Consider the following 27,562-nt stretch of genomic DNA (forward strand, 5'->3'; position numbering starts at 1 on the left):
CTTCGGCTCCAGTCATGATCCTGGGGTCCTGGGATTGAGCCCCATATTGGCCTCCTTCCTCAGCAGGGAGCCTGCTTCTCCCTCTCCCTCTGCCTGCTGCACTCTCTCTCTCTCTGTGTCAAATGGATAAATAAAATCTTAAAAAAAAATTTCATTTTGTCTGTCACCTACACTCCCCCACCCCACCCTCACCTTCCTCCCAAGGCCCTGTAGCCAAGCATTAAAAAATCTGAGGAGGCTATGTCAATACATGTGGATCTACCTTGATGTTTTTTTTAAATGAGGATAATTTCAGCTATCTCAAACTGAGATGGTGAGATTAGATGAATGAAAGTCATGTAGAACAGTGCCTGGCACATGATAGGGACATAATGAATAAATACGAACTTAATATTTCAGTGTATATGTGTACTATAATTTATTTATTGAGTTTTCTACTGATGGGCTGCTTTATTGTTTCCAGTCTTTTGCTATTAGAAACCATTTGGCCTCTCTAAGATTTGACTGAGCAGGATGACAGTACCATACTTGATTTTGTTGGTTCGAGCCTGTGGTTAAAGGCAAGACTTTGTACTCTGGTTCTCCTGAGATGACCACTCAGAGCAAATCCAGCAGCTCCCTTGCACTTAGTTTTGTTACCCATGTGTCTGCTCAGAAACTTCCGAACATTGTCCTGTTAGGACTGTGATAGGCAAGCAGTTCTGGAGAACTGTTCCCTTACACACCCATACGCCCACACACACAGCTGTGCCTCCAAAAACACTGCTGAGTTCTCTTTCCTAGCTCACTCTGTGAAACCTTTCCCTTTATTAACTCTCTTCACCAGATCCCTGTACTAGGAGTTTGAATGCCTGGATCCAAGTTCTAGCTCAATACTAATCAATTAGCTGTGACTTTGGATAAATCACTGACCCCTGGTGTCCTGAGGATCACTAGGCAAAACCTCTCCTGTGTCCACTCAGTGGTGTGCACTGCTCAGGTCCTGCCATTTCCTACTCCAGCTTCATCCTTTTTTTTTTTTTAAAGATTTTATTTATTTATTTGAGAGAGAGAGAGAGCACAAGCGGGGGTGGAGTATAGGAGAGGGAGAAGTGGTGCTCCATCCTGGGACCCCGGGATCACGAACCTGAGCCCAAGGCAGACACTTAACTGACTGAGCCACACAGGCGCCCCACTCCAGCTTAGTCCTAGAGCCATTTGCCTGCTCTGGGAGAAAAACTATATTTAAGTTATTATTAAAATTTGGGGGGAAAGGTTATAGATCCACATGCAAAATTTAAACACAGACACACTATGCCATTAGAAGCCAAAATAGTGGTTAGTCTTGAGGAGAGTAGGGACTAGGAGGGGACATAAGGGGGACTTTGGCAAGTCGGGAATGTTCTCTTTCTTGATCTGTGTGCTGGTTACATGGGTGAAAAGTCATCATGTTGTATACTTACATTTTCTTCTTTCTGTATGTATATTATATTTCAATAAAAAGTTAAAAAAAAAAACCAAACAAACAATTTAAAATGTACAAAAGGGTGCCTGGGTGGCTCAGTTGGTTGAGCGACTGCCTTCTGCTCGGGTCATGATCCTGGAGTCCCGGGATTGAGTCCCGCATCGGGCTCCCCGCTTGGTGGGGAGTCTGCTTCTCCCTCTGACCCTCTCCCCTCTCATGGTCTCTCTCACTCTCTCCCTCTCAGATGAATGAATAAAATCTTTGAAAAAAAAAATGTACAAAACACCATATAGGGAAAAGTCTCTCTCTCCCTTCTTTCCCCTCTTGAAAGACACAGTGACCTTTCTTGTGTATCCTGCCAAACCTTTTCTATGTATAAATAAGTTTATTTGTTCTTTTTTTTCCTTTGTACAAATGACATCATTATGTATACTATTTGAGTCTTGCTGTTTCCACTTTACAGTATAACTCAAGGATCATTCCATATCCTTACATGTGGAAGAGACCATGTCTTCTTCATTGTAGTAACCCCAGTGGATATCCCAGTGCATGGCATAAAAATATACTTGTTTAATAAATAGACTGTCATCCAGAGGAGTATCTGGTTGCAATACTGAAACTGTAACTCTTGTATGGGGTGATGACCTACCTGAGATAGAAACAGATCCAAGTACCAGGGGTTATTATTTTATTCATAGCAAATTATGCTCAGAGACGGAGATAATCTTTGCCAATAATTTAACACAGGTTCACTGCAGGAATTATAACTTATAATGATATTTCACAAGCCAGTAGCATACAGGATAATGTCTCTTAATAAGTCAATAAAGAAATAACATACTCTAAACCAATGATAGATTAATTACACTATTGTTTCAGGCAAAGGGACAATGAAAGAAATAAAGTCCAAATTTAGATGATGTGTACATTTCTACCAGTTGGTTCTTGGTAGAGTTAGCCCTTCCAAATAAAAGCGAGCTATCAGCTGCCAGGTTTGGTCCCTCTCTGCTTGGGGCATGTGGCTAGCAGGCTACGGCACTAGTGTTGGCAGGCAGAGTGGGCTGCTCCGAAGGTTATCACTCCAGGAATATTTACAAGTCTTGTGCCACTGTCCATAAGGAGTAGCCTGGCCACAGCTGGAACAGATATCCCTTCTCTTCCTCAGACTGCTGTACAGCTTAACACCACTGCTAACCATGAGTAGCCTGGCCACAGTAGGAACAAAGTGTCTCAAGATCTTTGGAGAGCCATTTAGGTCAGTGAATAGCCTTGCCCAAACTGAACACTCTAGAGTTACCGGTCAAACCTCCTGGTTTTTAAAGTTTAAAAGTCCATCACATGATGGACACCACTGCTGTTACTACGGTGTCAGTGACGTAATGGTCCTCTGCATTCAGGGTGCAAGAGTTCGATAAGAAAGTCCTAATACCCAACTTCAAAACAATTTCATCAAAACAAATTCAAACCACAAATAACTTTGTCCAAAACAAGCTTTCAAAACATAGATTTGAAATCGTGACAAGTCAGTGCACAATACAATACTTTTCTAACCAAGGGCAACCTGAAGTTCCTATTGCTATGATGCAGAAATGAGGTGAAGTCAGAGGTTGCTTCTGAAGTCCTAGAAGGAGCATCAGAAACCAGAGCACCTTCCTCAGTTGTCTGCAGATCTCTCCCTTGGGTCTCTCCCCTAGCTCTCCAGGGCTTCAGCCCTTGGGACTACCTGTTGCTTGTTAGCTGGATCCCTTTTGGAATATTTCTTTTTGGTCTGAAATGATGCAACAACAACATAGCAGACCAGCCCTGCCTTCCCTGTGCCTCTCAAACTGACTCCAAGACTGTATCCTGTAACACCCCCAAGCTCTTTGCTGCGATTGCCAGAGTGAAAATCCAAGGTTTGCAAAGGTTGCGTGATTCCTGAATGAGGTTTGAAATCGGTTGCTGTTCTTGTGAGGTACTAAAATCAGCTGTACTGGCGAAGGATTACAGGATACGGCCAGCAAAGAGAACGAGAGCGCGCGCGCCTCGATGAGCAGGGTCTGTTCCCTCACCAGACATCCTGGACCTCGCAGGCAACATTTCCAGGGTCTTCCAGTCACATGTGACATGGAGCTAGACGAGGATTGTGGGCCCCTCACACGTCGGGGGTAGCAGCAAATAACCCCGGCGAGGTGCCCGTCAGCAGTTCGTTTGCAAACGAATGTATTCTCTTCCTCCTCCACGGAGCTGAACCGTAAAACTCACGCCCCTTTCTCGCTCGTTCTGCGTCCCCGCAGCCCGGAGACGCCGAAGCCCCTCCCCGCGCGGGTCCCTCCGGTCTCCCCTCCCCCGCCCCCTGCTTCCCCCGCCCGGGCTCCTCTCTGTCTCCCCCTCCCGGACAGCGTCCGCGCGCGGCCGGCCCTCTCCGCCGCCTGTTTGTGAATGAGGCGCTCGGTTTCTCAATGGAGCCGCGGGGGGCTCGGGCGGACGCGGCGCGGCCGCAGCGCTGGCCCTGAGCCCGGAGGGGGGCGCCTCTTCCTCGCTCCCTCTCCCCTTCCCTCCCTCTCGCCGCCGCGGCTTTTGAGGAACGGGGCTGAGAGGCCGCTGCGCAGGTCGCCGGGGCCCGCATCCCCGAGGACGACTCCTCACGCTCTGGAGGAGCAGGAGCGCGGCGGGGGAAGGCAGGACGCCGAGGAGGCCGGCGGCCTTCGGGAAATTTCCGCCGCGACCCCCCGCTCCGGGCGTAGAAAGTTCTTGAGTTCCTATTTCCTTTTTAAATCCCGCTCGACTATTAGCTCCTCGTCGGCACTTTGGTTTTGTTTTGTTTTGTTTTTTCCGGGAGAGGAGGGGGAGTGCGGGGAAAGGAGCGAAGGAAATAAAAAAGGATTTCCGCTCCGAAGAGAGCGACAGTTGTGAGAGCTTTTCCTTCAGGAGACAGAAGCGGCGTTCGCGGCCGCCGCGGCCGCCCGGCCCCGCCGGCCCCACCATGCGCGAGCCGGCCTCGCGCTGCTGAGGCGCGGAGACGCGGAAGCGGCGGCCGGCGGCGCCCGGCTCCCCGCGCTCCCAGGCGCGTTCGGTCGGCCGGGCGGGTGGTGGCGGCGGCGGCGGGATGGAGCCCGCGACCGCGCCCCAGCCCGACATGGCGCCGGAGCTGACCCCGGAGGAGGAGCAGGTAAGCGGGGCCCTGGCCGCGGCGGTGGGTGTGTCCGGACCCCCGAGGCCTAGGCCGGCCTCTGCTCACCGAGGCGGCGCGCTCCACGGCCCCCGGTGCCCCTTCCCCCGGCGACCGCGCCCCAGGCCGTCAGCCCCCGAGCCGGGGGACGCCGCTGGACGCGGCTCCCGGCCTCTTCTGTTCTTGAGGCTTGCGGGCCTCACATCGCCCCCTCCCCCCATTCCGGTGGTAATTAAAGTTCCTCGGACTGGGGAGCCTCCCTGTCCCTCTGACCACCCCCAGCCCGCGATATTTGCTGAACACCTACTTGTCCTCTGGCCCCTCCACCCCTCTAAGTGTTCAGCTTCTTTACTTGAGGGTTTGTGGTTTTTTTAAGGACAGGCAAAGCCCCAGTTTGGGGGGAGGGCCCTTGCGGGTACCATCCCCCCTCCCGAGGAGAGTGGTGATAGGCACTGGGTACATAGATGCCCTAGATTTGGCTGTGGCAGGCCTACTTAGGCAGATTCTGGAAGATCCAGGCCCTTTCATGTTCCCGAAGTCCCTGGCCTGAACCGCCCTATTCAGCTCTCTCAGACTGGGCGCATCCCTTCACCCCCACTTCCCTGCCTCCCATCTCATCTCGCTGTCTCCATCTTTCTGGAGCCTACATTGAGCTCCATTGTCCCTTAAAGCTTATGACCTTCAGTTCCCAGAAGGAAGTGGTTTGCGGTGTCATTCTGGGGGTTTGGGTAAGGGAAAAGCCCAGGGGCGTTGTAACTTTCCCTCCCCCACATTCCTTCTGGGGAGGCACGGACCGCTCCTTCAGAGGAAGATCGGAAAGTCTGCAGGCTGAGATTGGGAACCTTAAAGCCTTTTCACTGTCTCTTCCTTGGCACTGCCCATACCCGGCCTTAGCTATGCTCAAATATAGCCATAGTCTGATTTCATATTAAAACAACAACAACAACAACAACAAAAACCCTGAAATAAAAAAGATGAACCATACTGGTAACTCATTTCAAGCTCTTCAGCCCTTACTCCTAAGGACCACTTTTGGTAGCACAGTCTCTAGGGTGGAGACAGTCTGGTTTTACAAACTAATTTTTAAAAAGCTCTTGACTTTTCTCCTCATTTGTGGAGATGACATTTTTCACATTTGGCCTCAGACCACTGTCTTGCCTTTTCACGCCTTGAGATAAAATCAGCATGGGAGAAAAAAAGAATTCTGCTCTGTACAAGCAGTGGTAACATCCTGGTAATTGCAGTTGAGTGTTAATAAAATGCTTGTCAGGGCCTAGTGCAAGCAGGTGGCCAAGGAGCCCCTCTCGTTTCAGAATTAGGGAAATACTTCAGTACTATGGTGTGATGTTTTAGATTGATTTTAAAGAGGCAAAACTCGTTCAGTTCTTTTCCTTGGATTAGTTAGATTTAGAGTTTCTATGTTTCTAATACTTCAAGGCATTAGTATTCCACTATGAAAGTGGCAGTAGGGTGCACATTAAAAAAAAATTAAAACTAAGGAAAGTAAATATTTAAGTAGTGAAGTATTGATAAAGTCGGTGCTTTACTCTGCATAGAATATATACATATACCAGTGTGTTTAGTAAAAATCTTTTACAGTGAATAACATGATGGGCATTAACAAGAACTGGATGGGAACAGTAAAATACATATTAAGATCAACAAGGAATGTGGGGTTTTTAAAATCATACCTTTTCCTACAAAATGTCAAATTTTCTACAGGCATTTCAAAATGTTGAAACAAAAGTAGCATAATTCCAATAGTAATGCCTGATAAAGTGTCATATTTTAGTTTAATATCACATAAGAGCACTCTTCACTGTTAAGATTTATTTAAAATGTTTACCTTAAGCAGCAGCAAATTCGTGTTAGTCTTATCTAAGTAGTCATCATGGGAAATGACACATTCATTCCATAATGCTGCCCCATTGCTCAAACCAGTTTTAGAACTCATTTGGAGTTGATTTCAAAGCTTATGGCAGAATCTTTGAAATATCTTCAGTGTTGGAAACATTTTGCACTTTTGAGATCAATTTGATTTTCAGAAATAGCAAAAAGTCTTTTGGAACCCTGTATCATAAGTAAAGTAGCAGATCACACTGGGTTAACACAGGTTCAGGCAAAAGTAAAATGCATTTATGCTTTTTGGTCCTTTTGAGGGTAAGTAACTAACTACCTTAAAGATGTTTCTGGAGCAGATCTCTCCTGAATATAGGTATCCTTCTCTACAGTCATGTGAATCAGAAACCCAGAAGTTTTCTTGGACAGTTTGCTCTCCCTCAGCCCCTGTACACAACACATCATCAGACTTTCCTGAATATCTCTTGAATTTATCTACTTCTTCCACTACCACCATCACCCTACTCCCCAAGCTATTGTCATATCCTGACAGAACTTTTGTTTCCTACGTGATCTATTTGCATTCCTTTGCTCTTATTCCAGAAGGCAAAGGCAAATTGCAAATCGAATTGCATCTTCCCTTTAGCCTCTCTGCCCCTAAAATAAGCATTTATAAAACCCTTCAGTGGCTTTTCACTTCTCTTGGAATGTTACAGCTCTTGAACATGATCTACAATGCCTCAGCCCCTGTGTGGTCTAGAGCCCTAGCTAATTCTCACAACTCATCTTTCCTCCCAACACCCTGGCCCTTTGGTCCCTTATTCTTGCTGTTTTCTCCTGCTACCGGGTCTTTGCACAAACTGCTTTCCCCTGTCTGGAAACACCCTCCACTGTTAACTCCCTCTTCAGCCTTCAGCTCTTAGCTTTTGCTTCCTCAGGAAGGCCTTCCTTGATCTCCCCAATTAGTTTAGATCTGTGTTACTGGCTCTTAGAGTACCATGTACTGTCCTTTATATCACTTATCACAAGTTTACACCATTTGTGGGATTGCATGACTGGAATCTTCATGAGGATCGGAACTGTGTCTGCTTTTGCTCACTATCATATGTACATTGCCTAGCATAATGACTGGCAGTTAGTGTATGGACATTCTGGAAATACTTGTGGAACGAAGAGTGGTTCTGTACGTGAATTGTACACAGGCAGCAGCATCTCCTTTCAGAGGGGCTTATAAAAATAAGGGCATGGTTTATTTTGATATGCTAAGGATATTGTTCATTTTGATATATATGTCTAAAGGTCATCATTATTGCTTCATAGTCTCCTTTCCTATCTAGGCATGTGTTGAACTGATATTATACCAAATCCTCATTTTTTTTTTAAAGATTTTATTTATTTGAGAGAGTGAGCGAGAGAAGAGAGAGCACAAGCTGGGGGAGGGAGGATCAGAGGGAGAAGGAGAAAGAGACTCCCCACTGAGCAGGGAGCCCGATGCAATGCAATGCGGGGCTTCATCTGTGGACCCTGGGATCATGACCTGAGCTGAAGGCAGATGCTTAACTGACTGAGCCACCCAGGCGCCCCCCACATCCTTATTTGTAACTTTGATGTTCCTTGCCTTTATTTTCTCAGTTCTCAGTAATTACAGAGCCTACAATTGAGTTACAAGACTAAGTGTGGTTTGCCTTTAAGGGGCTTACATGAATAACAGCAGGGTAATAACTAACTGTTTACTGAGCTCCTGCTTTGAGTCCGGCTCTGTGCTGGGCATTTCACGTACAATTAATCCTCACAAGATTGGAATTATTATCTCATTTTGCAAATAAAAAAACTCAGACTAAGAGAAGGAAGTTGTCCAAGGTCAGTCACATAGCTAGCAAGTGATGGAACCATGATTTCCACTCAGACCTGGGTTATTCTGCCTCCACTGCAAAGGTTCCCTCTATTATACTACGTAACCTTTCATGAAGCAGTTAGTCAACTTACTAAAATGTCTACATGGACATATACTAGCCAGTTTTGTTGGTTTTGGAATGGATATGTGTATATTTGGTTTTGATGATGCTTCTTAAAATATGGTTTGAAAAATGCACAGAAGAGGGGTGCCTGGGTGGCTCAGTCAGTTAAGCATCTGCCTTCAATTCCAGTCATGATCTCGGGGTCCTGGGGTAGAGCCTGGTGTCTGGCTCCCTGCTCAGCGGGAAGTCTGCTTCTCCCTCTCCCTCTGCCCCTGCTTGTGCTCTCCGTCTCTTGCTCACTCTCAAATAAATAAATAAATTTTTTTTAAATGCACAGAAGAAAAATTTTGAAAATCTTTATTCAGACCTATGTATCGTCAACAGAGACATATCATCCAGTCTATGCAAGAAATTGTGATGAAAGTACTCCGGGGGAAAAATGTGTTCCTTTTTTTTTTTTTTTTTTTTTAAGATTTTTATTTATTTCAGACAGAGTGAGAGAGCGCATGAGCAGGAGGAGCAGCAGAGGGAGAGGGAGAAGCAGGCTCCCTGCTAAGCAGGGAGCCTCGTGCAGGGCTCCATCCCAGGCCCCTGGGATCATGACCTGAGCTGAAGGCAGATGCTTAACTGACTGAGCCACCCAGGTGCCCCCCCCCCAAAATGTGTTGCTTAAGATAGAGTTGACAGCTCTCCATTTTGAGGTGGTCACAATAAAAATTTAATTTTTTGATATCTTCTTTATCTTTTGTACAAGAGAAATAACTATTCATGGGGCCAAATATGAAGAATATTATCTCTCTAAACTTTAAAAAGCCAAGTGTTTTGTGTCAGGAATGCATTTTTTGTGTTTATGTGTAAATATAAAAGACTTTCTTAATGGGCTGGCAAAATTGTAAATCTGGCTGTATGAAGGGTAATTTCTGCATATCAGTACTCATCTTCATTCTTAATTTTTTTTTTTTTTCTTTTCCATGGACCAATCTAAGTTATTTTTTTAAGCCATCTCCTGCCATAAGCAAAGGGATGGAAGATCAGTATACTGGTCATCATTTGATCAAGTAAGGAAGGTGAGCTTAAGGTCCCATAGACTTTTCTTTTTTAAAAAAAATTTTATTTATTTATTTGACAGAGAGGGAACACAAGCAGTGGGAGTGGGAGAGGGAAAAGCAGGCTCCCCGCTGAGCAGGGAGCCTGATGCGGGGCTTGATCTCAGGACCCTGGGATATCATGACCTGGGCCGAAGGCACACGTTTAACGACTGAGCCACCCAGGCGCCCCGGTCCCACGGTCCCATAGACTTTTTCGGTCCGTGTACAGAGTCATGGTCCAAACCAGTGCTGTGGTCCCCACTGGGTGGTGGTCCAGGTTCTCTTTATTCATCTTCATAGCCGGTTGGAAGTGGATTCACGTGAGAGTTATGGAATAGAGTATGAGTACCATCTCCCCAGGGAAAGGGCTGGGCCCTGGTGCAGAGATGAGGGTGGGCGATTGTGCTCTCTGATGTGACTTGAGGAAGACATTCAGCATGCTCACTCCCACGCCGGGGAGCTCTACGAAGCACCTGCGAAGTAGATGAGGGCCTTGCACATGCGAGCTGAGCCCTCCTCGCCGTGGGCGCCACTCGACGTGGCTATGCCCCGGACAGACCTAGCAGCGTGGACAGTGGGACACAGCTGCCGCCGCTGCCGCTATTTTCGACCTCCATTCTTATTATGTTACTGTCTTAATTTTACTTTCTCAGAGCATATACTTAACATTTGTAAGTGGACCTGAAGTTGGTAATTTTATTGAATTTTCTATGTAATTATAATTAACTTGACCATCACGGATTATTAAGGATTTCCTCGTCTGTTCTAGGTCTAAAACCTTCAGAAAGTTAAGTGGGGCTCCCTGGGTTACATCTGTTTGGGCATAAGTTGTGAGGAGAACTCCCTCTTCATAATAAGCCATAAAATAAAGATTCAACTAGGATTCTAAGGATATTCGAATTCTGCAATAGTTTTTTAGGGTCTTTTGATTTTGCATGGATTTCCCAGTAGTGATTGATAGAATAGTTTTCTAAAATACTTACGCATTTATACATATTTTCATTTTAGACCAAAGATGGTTTTAATAACTTGTATAGTGCTTCTCTCACATTAAAAATAATTCATGAATTTCTTTAAAGTTGCTGTAACAAATAATATTTATTTTCAAAACCTCTAAAGAAAATTCCTAATTTATTTATTTTTATTTTTTTAAAGATTTTATTTATTTATTTGACAGAGACACAGCGAGAGAGGGAACACAAGCAGAGTGGGAGAAGGAGAAGCAGGCTTCCCACGGAGCAGGGAGCCCGATGCGGGGCTCGATCCCAGGACCCTGGGATCATGACCTGAGCTGAAGACAGACACTTAACGACTGAGCCACCCAGGCGCCCCAAGAAAATTCCTATTTTAGAGTTAACGTTGTTTAGAGCGTTATTGTAAGGATAATAAGCTGGTGCACGTAGAACACTTACCTAGTAAGCACTCTGGAAAGTTAGCCATTATCATGGTATTCTCCGTTTTTGAATAGTGAAAGATTTTAGAGCCAAGTTAGGTTAAACTAATCCCAAGGGGGAAAATATTTGTATTCACCCTGGGGACCATCACTTAGCATAGATTCATATGAATGTCAGGAAATAGTTATCTTGTGGGGCCCTGGGTGGCTCAGTCTGTTGGGTGGCCCACTCTTGATTTCAGCTCAGGTCTTGATCTCAGCTCAGGGTCCCGAGGCCCAGCATGGAGGCTACTTAAAAAAATAAGTGAATAGGGCTGCCTGGGTGGCTCAGTCGGTTAAGTGTCTGCCTTCAGCTCAGGTCACGATCCCGGGGTCCTGGGATCAAGTCCCACATCAGGCTCCCTGCTCTGAGGGGAGTCTGCTTCTCCCTCTCCCTCTCCCTCTGCCTGCCGCTCCCCCTGCTTGTGCTCTCTCTCTGTCAAATAAAATCTTAAAAAAAAAAAAGTAAAATAAAAAAAAGTTATCTTGCAACTTTATAATGTAGTTTCAAAAACCTAGTCTAATTCTGTGCTGTGGTTTGTGTTCTTATAACAGGGATCATCTAAAGTTAAAATTTTAACTGCCTTGCAGTGGACTTCAGAGATTTTTGGCATTTTTCCCAAGGGCAAGGGTTTTGTGCTGGTTCTTGTGGCCAAGAACTTCCCTTTTCCCACAGCCTCACATGTCCTGTGCTAAATGTCATCTGTCCCCCCAGAAGTAACCATACGTCAAGGACCAGATGATTCATAACGTTAAGTAGAGGCCTTCCAGAAAGGGAAAGAAGATGAGGGAAAGGTGAAGAATTCTCATTATTTTTGTTATTGCCAGTAACTACTGATGTTGTAATTAACAATCAGGTAAAATCTCATCTGGATGTTAGAATTTTACTCTGTTAAAATTTCTGAGCATATCAAGGGTCTTTGACTTCACTTTTGTGAATGTTAAGCAACCTGGAAGTTTTCTCAAAGGAACGTGACCTTTAGTACTTATTAATGAATTGAAATGTAAGACAGACCATGCTTTGGAAAGGAGCTGAACTGTCTCACAGAGGTAATAGTTAAAACTCCTCGTAGGTCAGTACATTTGAGTCTCATTCTCTGACTTATATACCTTTATTATATTGGAAAAGACATAGTAATGTTGGGATACTCCAATTTTGTCTTCTAAATATTAAGCCTCATTTTATTTTATTTTTAATTTATATTTATTAAGTAAACTCTACTCCCAACGTGGGGCTTGAACTCACAACTCAGAGATCAAGAGTCACATGCTCTACCGACTGAGCCAGCCAGGTTCCTCATTTAAGCCTCATAGCAGAATGGCTGGTCCACAGCAGTGTCAAGATTAGACGCCATTACCCTAACTCTGATTATTTGTTCAGATACTAAAATCTGCAGTGCAATTTCAGCCATTTCATACTTGTCCTTCCATCCTGCCTTGATGTCTCACATAACTGGGGGTATTTTCTTTTTCCAAATCAATCATTATCACATTTGCCCCCTACGCATACTTCTGTATAAGAGCTCCTTGGTTGCTCTTTCTGGCCACTGGAATAGTCACTGTTTTGTTTTGTTTTTTAAGATTTTATTTGCGAGGGGGGGTTATGAGTGCACACGACTGAGCAGGGGGAAGGGCAAAGGGAGAAAATCTCAAGCAGACTCTACACTGAGTGGGAGGGCTTCATGCAGGGCTCCACATGGGGCTTGATCCCACGACCCTGAGATCATGACTCTGAAATCATGGCCTGAGTGGAAACTAAGAGCTGGATGCTTAACAACCTGCGCCACCCAGGCGCCCCTGGAATAGTCACTGTTTTCTATTCCTCTTCCTCCGGAGTAGGGGCAGATGTTCCTCAAACCGGTCATTTAGCCTGCACTCTTCAGAGCTGGAGGGCTGGTACCTTCTGGAATGAGCACTTTCATATCTGACTTTGAAAATATCTCCTGAGTACCTAACTGAGATGGCATGGGATAGGCAGCAGAATAGGGGTGAGAGTCTGAGAAGCTCTAGAGCCCATGGGAAGAGTTTTTGTTAAAGATTGGTTATCTCTTAGATCCACATTATAAAATAGACCAAAACAGTAGATTAGAAGTGACTTTTTTTTTAGTTTCTCCTTCTAAGAAAAGCATTCCATTTTTCTCTAGGAAAGACAGTTTCTGTTTTATGTATTGGTTTCCTCTGAAATACCAAACCCATTCAAAACACACATGCATAGTTCTTGCCTTTTTATCCAGCACGGGTGCCACAGATCTGACTAGGCTCATGGAATTATTATGAAACCAGAATTTATTCTCAGAATTGGTAGGCAGATTTTAAAGAGAGCCATCTATGACTTTAGTACTGAGGTTTCTAGGGACATTAATCTATGAATTACTTGTTCATTCCTTGAACAACTGGCTGATCTTTACCTTTGCATTTGCTTTCATATACGTCATTATTACATGATATACGTCATTATTACATGATATACATCATTATTAAAATAATCCTTTAAAAATAGTCTTTTTAGATTCTCTGCAATGACCATTTGTTTCTTTTATAATTAAAATCAGTAACATCGGGGCGCCTGGGTGGCTCAGTCGGTTAAGCGTCTGCCTTCGGCTCAGGTCATGATCCCGGGGTCCTGGGATCGAGCCCCGCATCAGGCTCCTTGCTCTGCAGGAAGCCTGCTTCTCCTTCTCCCTCTCCCTCTGCTGCTCCCCCTGCTTGTGTTCCCTCTCTCTCTCTGTCAAATAAATAAATAAAATCTTTAAAAAAATAAAATAAAATAAAATCAGTAACATCTTGTAAAAGGTGCTGCAGGCTCTATACAAGTTTGGGGTTATGTTATTAAGTGCTGAGATCCCAGTATCTAAAATTAATGCAAATCTGACCTTTTTTTTTTTTAAAGATTTATTTATTTATTTATTTGACAGAGAGAGAGACAGCGAGAGAGGGAACACAAGCAGGGGGAGTGGGAGAGGGAGAAGGAGGCTTCCTGCCGAGCAGGCAGCCCGATGTGGGGCTCCATCCCAGGACCCTGGGATCATGACCTGAGCCGAAGGCAGATGCTTAATGGCTGAGCCACCCAGGCGCCCCTGACCTTTTTCTAAACAGAACTATTTGCAAGTAAAACCTGGGCCTTTGGGGAGGTGATGCCTATGAGTCTTAAGTAAACATCAGGAATCCCCAGCTTCCTTTGTGGCTCAGGAGTTTTATTTTATATAAGTAAAATCCCTTAGAGTTACAAAATGCTCAATAAATAGTTGTGATAATGGTATTCTTGTTCCCTGTGCTACAGGAAACAACAAATTTTTTTTCAGCTAAGAATAGGAAGAAAAATTAAGACTCTGACTTTGTAGCAATGAGCTGGATGATTCCAAGATTGTCTGACTTCTGACAGTTACCATGCATGAGTAATGTATCTACAAGATGGTAGCAGGGCTGCCTGTAATTCATTTTATGCTGTTAACACTTTCTGTACCATCCATTGGTTCACTGATTAATTTCTTCTTTCTAGGTTATAGATTACCTTTAGGTGCATTGGTCATCGTTGTCTTTTTTTTTTTTTTCCAGATAAAACTTTAAAAGGTTGTCTGATCTAAAAATGACTCATACGTGGAGTGCAAAGAATAACAACTTATCTTCCATATCTTTCTTAAACAGCCTTACATCCTTTGTGAAAATGTTCTCATTCCATTGTTTATCTCAGTGGTTCTCAACTACCATGATTTCAAACACCCCCGACCCCCAAACAAATGTCTATGTCTAGAGATACATTTGATTGTCACATTTGGAGGCTACTACTGGCATCTAGTGGGTAGAGGCCAGGAATGCTGCTAAACATCCTATAATGTATACTACAGCCCACCACAACCGAGAATTACTGACCCAAACTGGCAATAGTGCCAAGGTTAAGAAACTCTAGTTTATATCTGAAGGACTTTGTAGTTCTTAGGAACAGAGATACAAGTTCCTACTTTTTAGTTAAAGATAGGTTTTTGGCTAACACATTTAGTATTTATTCAGATATGTATCCCCAGATAATGATTTTGGGCATTAACTTTACCTACTGAAAAAATGAAAAACTCTAGTCTATTATTTTATAGCATAACTATCCCACAGGATAAAATGAGCCATTTGCATGGGTTTTCAGAGATGGGGGGGCGGTTTATAGGACTAGCAGAACACTACTGAGCCCTGTCATGTAATGATAATAATGGGAAGTGTCATTTTTGCTTTCCCCTCTTAATGTTTCTGAGTTTCTGTTTCCCAGGTGAGTGAGGTGATTATTATGTATTGGTCTCCTCCTTTTCATGTTAACGTTCACTGAGAGGAAGATTATAAACAAAATACAATTTGTTCATTCAACAATCATTTATTGTCCACTGTGTACCAAGTTCTTGAACACGGTTGAGGGGCTCTCTGTCTGAGGAATTGCCCTCTAGTTCTCTCTAAGCAGTTCTTGAATTGTGGGGTACCCACCAAGGAAGAGAACCTCTTTCTTATACATAGTGAGGGCGGGGTCTCAGTCTTCTCTGCATCCTTAGTGTACATTGTGAGAGTTCAAAATACATTTACTGAAGAATGAGTGAAACTATATTGAAATTCTTCACACAACCTATGAAGCTGGTATTGTTTTGCTCAGGATGATTGTCTTTGTGATAATTGAGATGATGTTCAAAAGCTTTCAGTAATTTACCAAGAAGGCAGCACTGGGACTCAAACTCTGACTAAATGCAGTGCTCTTTCTAGTAAACTTCATCTGTTTTACCTACATGTTTCTGTGTATGACATACCTATATACATATACACCAAAAATAGCTCTCTTGGCTTTTGGGGATTGAACATTCTTGGTTTCTGCCATTCACAAGTTTTCCTACAGAGATGGGGCTACATTGTTACTAGCTGCTTATTGTACATTTATTTTTTTTAAAGATTTTATTTCTTTATTAGAGAGAGATCACAAGTAGGCAGAGAGGCAGGGAGAGGGAGAGGGAGAAGCAGGCTCCCTGCTGAGCAGAGAGCCCAATGCCGGGCTCAATCCCAGGACCCTGAGATCACGACCTGAGCTGAAGGCAGACACCCAACCGACTGAGCCACCCAGGCACCCCTTATTGTACATTTATTTATGAAAGAAATTATATGCTTTAATGGGGTTAGTGAACTTGGGGGTTCACGTAGGCCTCTGGCTGTACCTCTCACAATGTCATAAGTCTCTTCTTTGCCTTTATAAATCCAGTCTTTTTCTATATGTAAAGTTTAATCTTTCATATATAAACATCAGCATAATGGGGAAGCATATATAGTATACTTGCCTACTAATAACTAGGATGAAACTACAGCTTTTTAGATTGTTTTTCCCATGATACCTACACATTGCCCATTTTTTTTGGCTGTACTTAAGCTCCTACTAGAGTTTATTTCTCAATTCTTGCCAAGTGTAAAAGTAGAGGAAAATTTTTCCAGAAAAAAAAAAAGGATTTTTTTCTCCTTGTTTTTACTCACTTTTTTTTTAAAAAGATTTCATTTATTTGAGAGAGAGAGAGAGAGAGAGAGAACACAAGTGGGGTGAGGCGCAGAAGGAGAAGCCAACTCTGCTGAGCAGGTAGCCCAATGTGGGGCTCAATCCCAGAACTCCGGGATCATGACCTGAGCTGAAGCCAGACGCTTAATCGACTGAGCCAGACAGGTGCCCCTTGTTTTTACTTTCTGTACTCACAGATTTTCTCCTTCTTAAATTCATAAAGGAAAAAAAAAGAGTTACTGAGAGGAAGTCCTAAAACATTGAACATAATACATGAGCACAAGAAAACAGTTTTATTTGGGAAAAGTTGTTGTTTGACTGAGAGTTTAGCTCTTCCATGCCAGGAAAACCCCAAAAGTGAAGAGAAAATGGTATTTCTGATGAGGTCAAGGACTTAAAAGTGATATAGCTAGCAAGATTAAAATATCCAGGATTTCCAGCATACTTTTGTTTTCAAAAACATAACCATCCATCTTTTTTTTCTTTAGCTACCCAAAGCATCATTTTCTTTTTTTCAAATTAAAAAAAAATTTTTTAATTTTTATTTATTTTTAAGATTTTATTTATTTATTTGACAGAGAGAGAGCACAAGCAGGGGGAAGGGCAGGCAGAGGGAGAGGAGAAGCAGGCTCCCCACTGAGCAAGGAGCCTGATGTGGGGTTCAATCCCATGACCCTGGGATCATGACCTGAGCCAAAGGCAGACGCTTAACTGACTGAGCCACCCAGGCTTGCCCCCCAAAGCATCATTTTCTTTCTTGGTTGATGTCAAACTAAGGAAATGCTAGCTTTGGAGGTGATTTTTTAGAAAATTAGAAGCAACTGGAAATTTGTGTTTTGAATGAAAATGCTTGGAACTCTAGTCAGAACCTCTAATTGTTGTGGTGCTGTCCTTACAGTGCTTCAAATACTGGTAAAAGTCCACATCAAAACTTGTGATAATAACAGTGGCTAAGCATTACCTACTAGGATGGCTATAATTTTTTTTTTTTAAAGAAAGAAAATAACAAGAATTGGCACTCTTGGTGGGAATATAGAATGGTGCAGCACTGTAGAAAACAGTTTGGTGGTTTCTCAAAAGATTAAACATAACAACTACCATATGACCCAGCAATTTTACTGCTAGCTATGTGTCCATGTCATAGCAACATTATGACAAAGGTAGAAGCAACTTGAGACTCCATCGACAGATGGATAAACAAAATGGGGTATGTACATACAATGGAATATTATTTAGCCTTAAAAAGGAATGAAATTTTGATATATGTTACGATGTAGATGAACCTCAGAAACACTATGCTTATTGGGGCACCTGGCTGGCTCAGCTGGTGCAGCATGTTGACTCTTGTCTCTGGGTTGTGAGTTCAAGCCCCACATTGGGTGTAGAGTATACTTAAGAATAAAATCTTGGGGATGCCTGGGTGGCTCAGACAGTTAAGCGTCTGCCTTGGGCTCAGGTCATGATCCCAGGTTCCTGGGATCAAGTCCCATATCCGGCTCCTTGCTTGGCAGGGAGCCTGCTTCTCCCTCTGCCTGCCATTCCCCCTGCTTGTGCTTGCTTTCTTTCTCTCTCTCTCCCTCTGGCAAATAAATAAAATATATTTTTTAAGATTTTATTTGTCAGAGCACAAGCAGGGGGAGCTGCAGGCAGAGGGAGAAGCAGGCTCCCTGCTGAGCAAGGAGCCCGATGAGGGACAATAAATAAAATCTTTAAAAAAAATAAAATAAAATCTTAAAAACAAACAAACCCAAACCCACTATGCTTATTGAAATAACCTGGACACAGAAAGTATAATTCTATTTACATGAGGAAACTAGAATTGGTAAATTTATAGAGAGAAAATAGAGCAGTAGGGGCTGCGGGGGAGATGGGAAAGAGGATTATTGTTTAATGGGTACAGAGTTTTGTTGGCGTTGATGAAAAAGTTTGGGCATATATAGTGGTGATGGTTACCCAACATTGTGACTGTATTTAATGCCATTGATTTGTATACTTATGAATGGCAAAAATAATAAATGTTATGTATATATTTTACCACAGTGAAATAATGGCTAAGCACTAGTCTAAGTGTTTTACAGGTGTTAATTCATTTAATGAATAACGTGAGGCATAGGAAGGAGAATAGGTGTTCATTCCGCTTCTGGTTTGGCTGCTGATTTTGAACCTAAAATCACTTATGTAAGTGCCATTTCTTGGTTACAGAATGTATCTATGTTAATAATTTGTTAGGATGTAAATTGTAATGTTTTAAACTCCTGAATATTTCACCTGTGAGATCCAGTTGAGGTCTCCTGTGTAGCAGAAGAAGGAGTTTTCTTTGTAGGACAAAGCACTGAATGTTATGATGCAAACGGACCTGATTTTATAGCATCTTCCTTTCCCCTGCCCCACTCCTAATATAGTTCTGGGAATGACATGGTTCTCAAAGAGTGGTCTCCAGACTAGCAACATGAGCATGCCCTGGGAGCTTGTTAAAAATGCAGATATTCAAGTCTCACCCCATACCTACTGAATCAGTAAGGTACAACAATCTGCATTTTAACAGGCCTCACTCAAGTTTGAGAACTAGTGATCTAGAGAATAAGTAGAGTGCTGTTGCATTAGTGGGGGAACCATCTAAAAGTTTAGATACCTAGGCTCACTTCAGGAAGAGAAGACCTGGATTTACAAATTGAGTCTAGAACTGTAGGTATAGAACTAGTTTGAACTGGATGAAACTCCAAGAATTATCTGATTCTAAATTAGAACTGTACTGTTCCATGGTAAAGGAACAGTAAGACAAAGCTCTCAAAAGACTAGCATTTACCGTGGTTTCTCTCATCCATAGAAAGAGCAGAGCCTCTGTCTACTTGAGAAATAGAAATGGAACCACAATGTCTACATGGTTAAAACAACAGGGCATTGAGACACCTGATGTCCATTGCAGATGGCATTCCCTAGAGAGATGCTTGGCTTCCAAGGGAGTACTGAATGAAAGGAGACACAGGCTGTTCTGATTCAGCCAGGAAAACCTGCCAACTTTGACAAGGCTATTCCACAGGGAAGCTCGTGTTACTGCAATGTCAGTTGCCCTGATAATCTGGACGTAGGAGTTACCAGATTTTATTTTCTGGGTCCTGCCAGGGAGCTGAGCCCAGTTCTAATTGGAATTGAAAATGGGGCGCTGCAGTGAGGACAACCAGATTGCAGTTAGCTTTTCCAGGCTTCCTTCTTTGTAGGTTTGCAAGTGGCCCCTTAGGTACAGTAAACTGTTCTACTTGTACTATTTTATGAGCATGCATAGGTTTGCCCCTGAGTTGATCTGATAGCTTCCTTAGGTTGGGAAGTATTGATCCAGTAAGTTTGAAATGGCTGAGGTCTGCGATGGCTGATGTTGCCTACTATAGTCTTCCGGCCAGCTGTACCCTTCAGGGGTAATGGAGCTGCAGGGTACAGAGACATGTAGGAACAGCCCCAGTTTCTTGAGTATGTGATGAAGACTTAGCATTCAGTTACCTAAGGCACAAGCTGTGGGGCTTATCTCAGGAAAAAAAAGAGGGGCTAGTTAAATTTGGTGTAGATTAGCAGTAGCAGGTCTAATCTACAGGCCAGGGCCAGATTAGCAACAGGTCTGACATGCCAGGTCCTAGAGTTTTAAGCTAGAAGTCATCAGGTCACTCCTGTCAGATCCATGTGACATTGGCAAAATTGAATTTGAGGTGCATGTGAGAGGTTAGAGGAGAAGGGGGAGAGGTTAGAGGGGAAGGGGGAGAGAAAGATGGAGAAAAAGGAGATGAAGATGAAGGGAGAAGTGTTTTAGTTATTGAGAAACAGAAGCAGTTGAATGGTTATTTCAGTTGTGTGAAGTGGAGGAAATAGAGAACCAGCAAGGAAGAAACTAGTTGCTATGTTTTCTTTTTTCCCTAGTTACTATGTTTTCAAAGCTTCTCAACATTCTGATCTTTTCCTGAATTGATTGTAATTTGCCAGTGACCCTCTTAAAATTTAGCACTTCAGGATTGAAGACGGTCTTACAAGTAAAGTCTGATAGGCCTCCTTGTTTTGGGCTTACTTGTTTTGGACACTGTGCTTCTGTAATGTGTTCCAAATTTGCAATAATTTTTGGCAGTCTTAGCAAACTGTTGACTCATAGGTTCAAGTCAACTGAGATCCCTAAGTCTTTTTTTTTTTTTAAGATTTTATTTATTTATTTCACAGAGAGAGAGACAGAGAGGGAACACAAGCAAGGGGGAGTGAGAGGGAGAAGCAGGCTTCCCGCTGAGCAGGGAGCCCGATGTGGGGCTCGATCCCAAGACCCCCCAGGACCCTGGGATCATGACCTGAGCCGAAGGCAGATGCTTAATGACTGAGCCATCCAGGTGCCCCCTCTAAGTCTTTTCTTATGTGTTTCTGTTAAATTTCTTCTGGTGCTTCTAAAATTGATTTTCTTGCACTTATCCTATATAAATTTCATTTTGTTAGATTGAATGTTCACTGAACATTTTGTGAACATTTTTGTTAAGCCTTATGTGCCAAGAACTTTACAAATATTACCGTTTCTCCCATCTTCAACAATTCTGTGAGGTATAATTCCACTTTTATAGAATAGAAATTAAGGCTCAAAGAAGTTACGTAATTTGCTTGCATTCAAAACAATGAATTGATAGAATCTGGTATTCAAACCCATCTGACTGACTCCAAAGCCTCTTGCTTTTGAATATCATCCTCAGCCATTGTTCGATCCTGTTTTGATCTTTGAGATCTGTGTTCTATTTTAAATATATTTGTTCTCTTAGCTAAAGGCCCTCTCATATGGTCAGCATGACCCACTGCTGTTACCTAAGTCATTTATAACAGTGGGACCAGGCCAGAGATGGATGCAGAGCAAATCAAGGAAAAGAGCACGGCTTTAGAGTCAGATTTGGTTTTGGAATCTTGGTTGTATCATCCCAAGTGCTGTGTGACATGGCAAGGTCCTTAACTTGTCTAGGCCTCTGTTTCCTTATATGTAAAATGCCTTAATACCTACAAATGGGCCTGTGAATAAAACATGGATGCATAGTGCTTTCGCATTTTCCCAGCTGCTACCCACTCCAGTTGGTTAAGGAAGGGGCAAACTAAACAACCAGAAGAGGGGCGCCTGGTGGCTCAGTCTGCCTTCAGCTCAGGTTGTGATCTCGGGCTCCCTGCTCAGCGGGGAACCTGCTCCTACTCCCCCGCCCCCCCTCACGTGCCCGTGTGCCCGCTCTCTCTCAAATAAATAAATAAAATAAAAAATAAACAACCAGAAGAAGCCTGAAAAGTCCTTCTAGGGAAAAAAAAAATCGAAAAAATCTAAAGGACATGGACATCCTAGCATACTGTAAGCTTTCAATAAACATTAGTCTACTTATCTCCCTCCTTTCAGGGAATTCCTTTAAAATCTTTTTATTTTGGGGGTGCCTGGGTGGCTCAGTTGGTCAAGCGTCCAACTCTTGATTTGGGCTCAGGTCATGATCTCAGGGTCATTGGATCAAGCCCTGAGTTGGGCTCCAGGCTGGGGGTGGAGCCTGCTTAAGATTGTTTCTCTCCAGGGCGCCTGGGTGGCTCAGTCGTTAAGCGTCTGCCTTCCGCTCAGGTCATGATCCCAGGGTCCTGGGATCGAGCCCCGCATCGGGCTCCCTGCTCATCGGGAAGCCTGCTTCTCCCTCTCCCACTCCCCCTTCTTGTGTTCTCTCTCTCTGTCAAATACATAAATAAAATCTTTAAAAAAAAAAAAGATTGTTTTTCTCCTTCTCCCTCTGCCTCTCCCCCGCAGGATCTCTCTCTCCCTCTCCCTTTCTCTCTCAAAAAGAAAAAAAAAAAAAAAAAAAATATATATATATATATATATATATAATCTTTTTTATATCCTTTAAAAATCCATCCTCCCACTGCAATCCTATTGATCTTGGGATTTTTCTCTTTTCCTCTATTATCAATTTTGAGCTCTCATAATCAGCTTGGCAAGTGTTCAGGCAAACATGTTCTTCCTACTCCCTGTGAACAGCACTCTGAGAGCCCATAATCTTTTATACATTTACTCATCTGAATGGTGCCAAGCACTGTGCTTGGTGTTGAGCATGCAATTGTGAGCCTGGAAGATGTGGCCCCTGCACTTCCCTAAACTTATAGTCTAATGGGAGCTTAGATAGTAGCATAAGCTTTTATAATACTGTGTGCCTGGCTGGAAGGCAGTAAAAACTTCCAGGATAAAGAAGTAGGATTTAGGGGCGCCTGGGTGGCTCAGTTGGTTAAGCGTCTGCCTTTGGCTCAGGTCATGATCCCAGGGTACTGGGATCGAGTCCCACATCGGGCTCCCTGCTCAGCGGGGAGCTTGCTTCTCCCTCTGCCTGCCGCTCTCCCTGCTTGTGCTCACTCTGACAAATAAATAAAATCTTAAAAAAAAAAGACGTAGGATTTAAAACTGACACCTAAAGAGTGATAAGGAGTAAACCAGGTTTGGGTGTAGGGGAAGAAGAATGTTCTAGTATGATCTGGAAAGTCAACTCCAATTTATTGACAGACACTCACATGTCTCCTTTCTTTTCTAAGGTCTCAGCTATCCATTGGAAAAAGAGATAAATGTTGTTAGCAAAGGCCTCCCTAACCCAGCAGGTCCTCCATGTCCTTTAGATTTTTTAGACTTTTTTTCCCCCTAGAACGACTTTTCAGGCTTCTTCTGGTTGTTTATTTTTTAAAGATTTTATTTATTTATTTGAGAGAGAGCAGGCGCATGGGCACATGGGAGGGGCGGGGGAGTGGGAGAAGCAGGCTCCCCACTGAGCAGGGAGCCTGAGATCACGACCTGAGCTGAAGGCAGACTGAGCCACCAGGCGCCCCTCTTCTGGTTATTTAGTTCACCCCTTCATTTACCAACTGGAGTGGGTAGCAGCTGGGAAAATGCCTTCAGGTTTTTCTTTATGGAGAGTGACCAACTATCCCTCCTGTCTCCCCCCACCCCCACCCCATTCCCCTTGACTCCATCTGGGAACCTGGATGATTGTGCTCTTGCTGATGGTGAGGAGCTTTCTGTTTATTCTCCAGATTTCTGTTTTCTTCTTTTTCTCCTCTGTATTATAGTCTTCTACCCCCATTTCTCTCTCTCTCTTTTTTTTTAAGATTATTTATTTGACAGAGAAAGACGCAGCGAGAGAGGGAACACAAGCAGGGAGAGTGGGGGAGGGAGAAGCAGGCTTCCCACCGAGCAGGGAACCCAATGTGGGACTCGATCCTAGGACCCTGGGATCATGACCTGAGCTGAAGGCAGCCGCTTAACAACTAAGCCACCCAGGCACCCCTACCCCCATCTCTTGACATGAATTTTCTCTTACGACAATTTAGAAATGTTTACTTCCTTGCTTTCTTGTTGAATCATTTCCTCCATGGTCTCTGAGTGTTCTTCATCCTCTTTGATAAATTTTATCTGGAGAGTCAGGTTTTTAAGCCGGAGAGGAGAGATGCCAGCTTGTGTTTACTAAACAGGTTTTTCACAAATGCCTCCAGCAAGAAAGTGAGTGTGGCACAATTTCTGCAGTGCCTTGGCGCATCCCCTGTTTAGGGCTAGGAGTTCCTTTTTTTTTTTTTTTTTCAAATTATTTTTTTGACAGAGATAGAGACAGCCAGAGCAGGAACACAAGCAGGGGGAGTGGGAGTGGGAGTGGGAGACGCAGGCTTCTCGCCAAGCAGGGAGCCCGATGCGGGGCTTGATCCCAGGATGTTGAGATCATGACCTGAGCCAAAGGCAGATGCTTAACTGCTGAGCCACCCAGGCGCCCCTAGGGCTAGGAGTTCCTAAAAGCAGCTATAATCGTTTGTCCCTTTGTAGAGCTCCCTAACTCATTCCATTTTGCCCTGATATGAAGACTGTCAACAATCATTTGGTGGCATAGTTTAAAATACTTTATAAAGCATTATGTTCAAATATCCCTATTATATATATTTTAGTTGAAAGCTATATAAAATTAATACATTTTATTTTTTTGAGTAAATGTAGCCACATGATTTAAACTTAAAAAGGTACAGAAGAGAAAATGGTAAATATTCCCTTCTCTTGCCATGTCTGTGAGCCACCTAGCTCTTCTCTGAGAGGTAGACTGCCCCAAGAGAGGCCACTTTGGCAAGAACATTATTTTGGGTTAAAAGTAATCAAAACCCAACGGATGCAGGAGAAGCTATCTTCCGGGTCCTCAGCTGCCTAAATTTCCATTGGAAAGGAGAGCCTATACAAGGAAGAGAGCTATTAACACAGGCTCCCCTTTACCTAAGAAACTTATCTGCATAATAGGGCAACCTTTGTTTTTCAAAATATCTCTTTTCACCTTCCTGCTGTTGGCTTTCTTCCCCTTTGTATCCTCAAACCTACCCCTCTCCTTAGCTCCTGTAAACTTCATGTTGTCTCATTGCCTTTGGAATTTCTTGTCTGTGTGGATTCCCCATATATACTCTATTAAATTTTATTTTCTCCTATTAATCTGTCTGATGTCAATTTGATACTAAGTCCATCTAGAAGGACCTTGAAGGGCAGAGTAAGGTCTTTTTTTCCCGACAGAGACGACCAATGTTACCAGTTCTTATATATTCTTCCAGAGTAATTTTGTGTTTAGGCAAACACATGACATATATATTATCTGACAAGATGAATGGTAAGTGTCTTGTATTTCTCAAGGCCACTTAGGGAGTGGAAAGACTATAGGATTTGAAAAGACTTAAATTCAAACCTAAAAACCTTAGCTCTGTCATTTATTAGTTGAGTGACTTTGGGCAACTTGCTTATTAATAAGCTCTGTGTGCTTTCTTCATGTGGTTAATAATACTTAGCTTGCCAAGGCTCTTGAGTATGTTGTGGTACATATCCTTCTTTGGTGCATGTTAAATGCTTCACACCTGGGTGGTACCTTTGCTATTTCTTGCTGCACCATACTCATTGGCCTATGTGAACTGGGAGAAGCAAGAAGTGAATGGATTTAAATTGCTTTCTTTACTGTAATATGCGATAAATGCTCTCTTACATATGGATGGGAATCATGAGCCAGCAGAGACCGAAATAGCATTTTGAAAGGAATAGGCCGCCAAGAGGGTGGCGCACCGTGATCATACAGTGGTTAGTACTATGCGTTGTGAAAGGAATAGAACGTCTTTTGCTCCTCAATTGAAGACTGGCTATTCCTGATCTGGGGCCTTCACATTTGACTGTTGGAGTGCTTGATAAACCCTAGCTCTTCACTCCACTGGGTAGGAAGTTTTTAACACTGGGGAGATTTTCACGTTTAATAGCTCAATTAACTCTGGCCCTTCTGTATTGCCTGAAGCTTTGGACTCTTGTGGGAAGCTTCAAACTTGGTCAGCCCTACTTTGAGTTTCCTGCTGTCCAGTTCCTGGTGTGATGTTAATCCTTTTTTTTTTTTTTGAAGATTTTATTTATTTATTTGACAGAGAGAGGGAACACAAGCAGGGGGAGTGGGAGAGGGAGAAGCAGGCTTCCCGTGGAGCAGGGAGCCCAATGCGGGACTGGATCCCAGGACCCCAGGATCACGACCGAAGGCAGATGCTTAACAATTGAGCCACCCAGGCGCCCCTGATGTTAACCCTTTTAATAGCAGTTAGCTCTTTTTTCTTTTTGGTTCTTACACAGTGCTCGATGTAATAGATGGAAGAGTCTGGGGTTTAGTACCATTCCCATTTTATTTCATCAGGAGGTTGGTGTTAGGTCATTCTCCATGGTTATCTTGCTTTAGCATTTTTTAAAGTAAACTGTAATTTCATTTTATTTATTTGTTTGTTTTTAAGTAATCTCTGCATCCAGCGTGGAGCTTGAACTCGACCCTAAGATCCAGAGTCACATGCTCTACCTACTGAGCCAGCCAGGCATCCCTGGCCTTAGTATTTTTGATGGGATTTGTAGGGCTTTATGTTTGAAGTTCACTTGGTCTCTTCATGTGTAAAAGAGATTTTATATCTCGCAATACATGGATACCAGAGGGGTACCTGGGTGGCTCAGAAGGTTAAGCATCTGCCTTAGGCTCAGGTCATGATCCGGGGTCCTGAGATTAAGCCCCTGCTCAGCGGGGAGTCTGCTTCTCCCTCTCCCTCTGCCTGCCTTTCTGCCTACTTGTGATCTCTCTCTCTCTCTTTGTCAAATAAATAAATAAAATCTTAAAAAAAAAAAACACATGGATACCAGAATAAAGAGACTTGATAATGTGGGGTTATTTTTTAAAGTAAGAGAATTTTTGAATACCCACCGTGTAGTGTTCTATGCTAGATATTTTAAGCCGCTGGTTGTTAGTTCCCAAAGCCACTGGTTCTGAGTTATCCAGATTGCTGGGAGTAGTCTTACTAATGATTTATCTTTCATAAATAGATACATTTACTGTATCTTCTGAAGGGACTTGGTATTTGAAATATTGGTAAAGAGAACCTAATTGGGGAACCACTGGAAGATAGAAATGTTTACCCATTATAATATATGGGCCTAGGAATTGTATGTCATGTCTTATTTATTAGAAAGTGTGAGATACAGAATTTATTACAGCTAGGGCCTGCACAAAGAAGAAAAAATTTTGGAAACATTAAAATATCCTGTAGTTTCTCTAACTTTTTGAAGGATAGCATTAAAAAAAGAAAGAGGAGGGGCGCGTGGGTCGCTCAGTTGTTAAGCATCTGCCTTCGGCTAAGGTCATGATCCCAACGTCCTGGGATCAAGCCCCGCATCAAGCTCCCTGCTCAGCGGGAAACCTGCTTCTCCCTCTCCCATTCCCCCTGCTTGTGTTCCCTCTCTCACTGTCTCTCTGTCAAATAAATAAAATCTTAAAAAAAAAAAAGAAAGAAAGAAAGAAAGAGGGGCTCCTGGGTGGCTCAGTCAGTTGAGCATCCAACTGTTGATTTTGACTCAGGTCATGATCTTGGGGTTGTGGGATCAAGCCCTGCAGTGGGCTCCTCACCCAGCAGGGAGTCTGCTTGGGATTCTCTCCCTCTGCCCCTCCCCCTGCTCGCTTGCATGCTCTCTCTCTCTCTCTCTCTCTCTCTCTCACACACACACACACACACACACACAAACACACACACATAAAATATTTTTTTAAAAAAATGGCGCCTGGGTGGCTCAGGCATTAAGCATCTGCCTTCGGCTCGGGTCATGATTCCAG

General features: G+C 43.4%; 1 protein-coding gene across 2 annotated transcripts in view; it reads left to right on the plus strand.

Annotated features, from left to right (window-relative positions):
- Window positions 1-3,826: 3,826 nt before the first annotated feature.
- PTPN9 (protein tyrosine phosphatase non-receptor type 9) overlaps window positions 3,827-27,562 on the plus strand; it is a 76,923-nt gene continuing 53,187 nt past the window's right edge. Inside the window, exon 1 of one of the 2 annotated variants that reach the window (XM_078079061.1) lies at window positions 3,827-4,595. In XM_078079061.1, the coding sequence (XP_077935187.1) occupies window positions 4,533-4,595 (63 nt within the window). In that variant the 5' untranslated portion in view covers window positions 3,827-4,532. The remainder of the gene's footprint in view (window positions 4,596-27,562) is intronic. The other variant, XM_078079060.1, reaches the window with a different exon arrangement.

This window comes from Halichoerus grypus, chromosome 8, assembly GCF_964656455.1.
Source record: "Halichoerus grypus chromosome 8, mHalGry1.hap1.1, whole genome shotgun sequence".
NCBI classification, from domain to species: Eukaryota; Metazoa; Chordata; class Mammalia; order Carnivora; family Phocidae; genus Halichoerus; species Halichoerus grypus.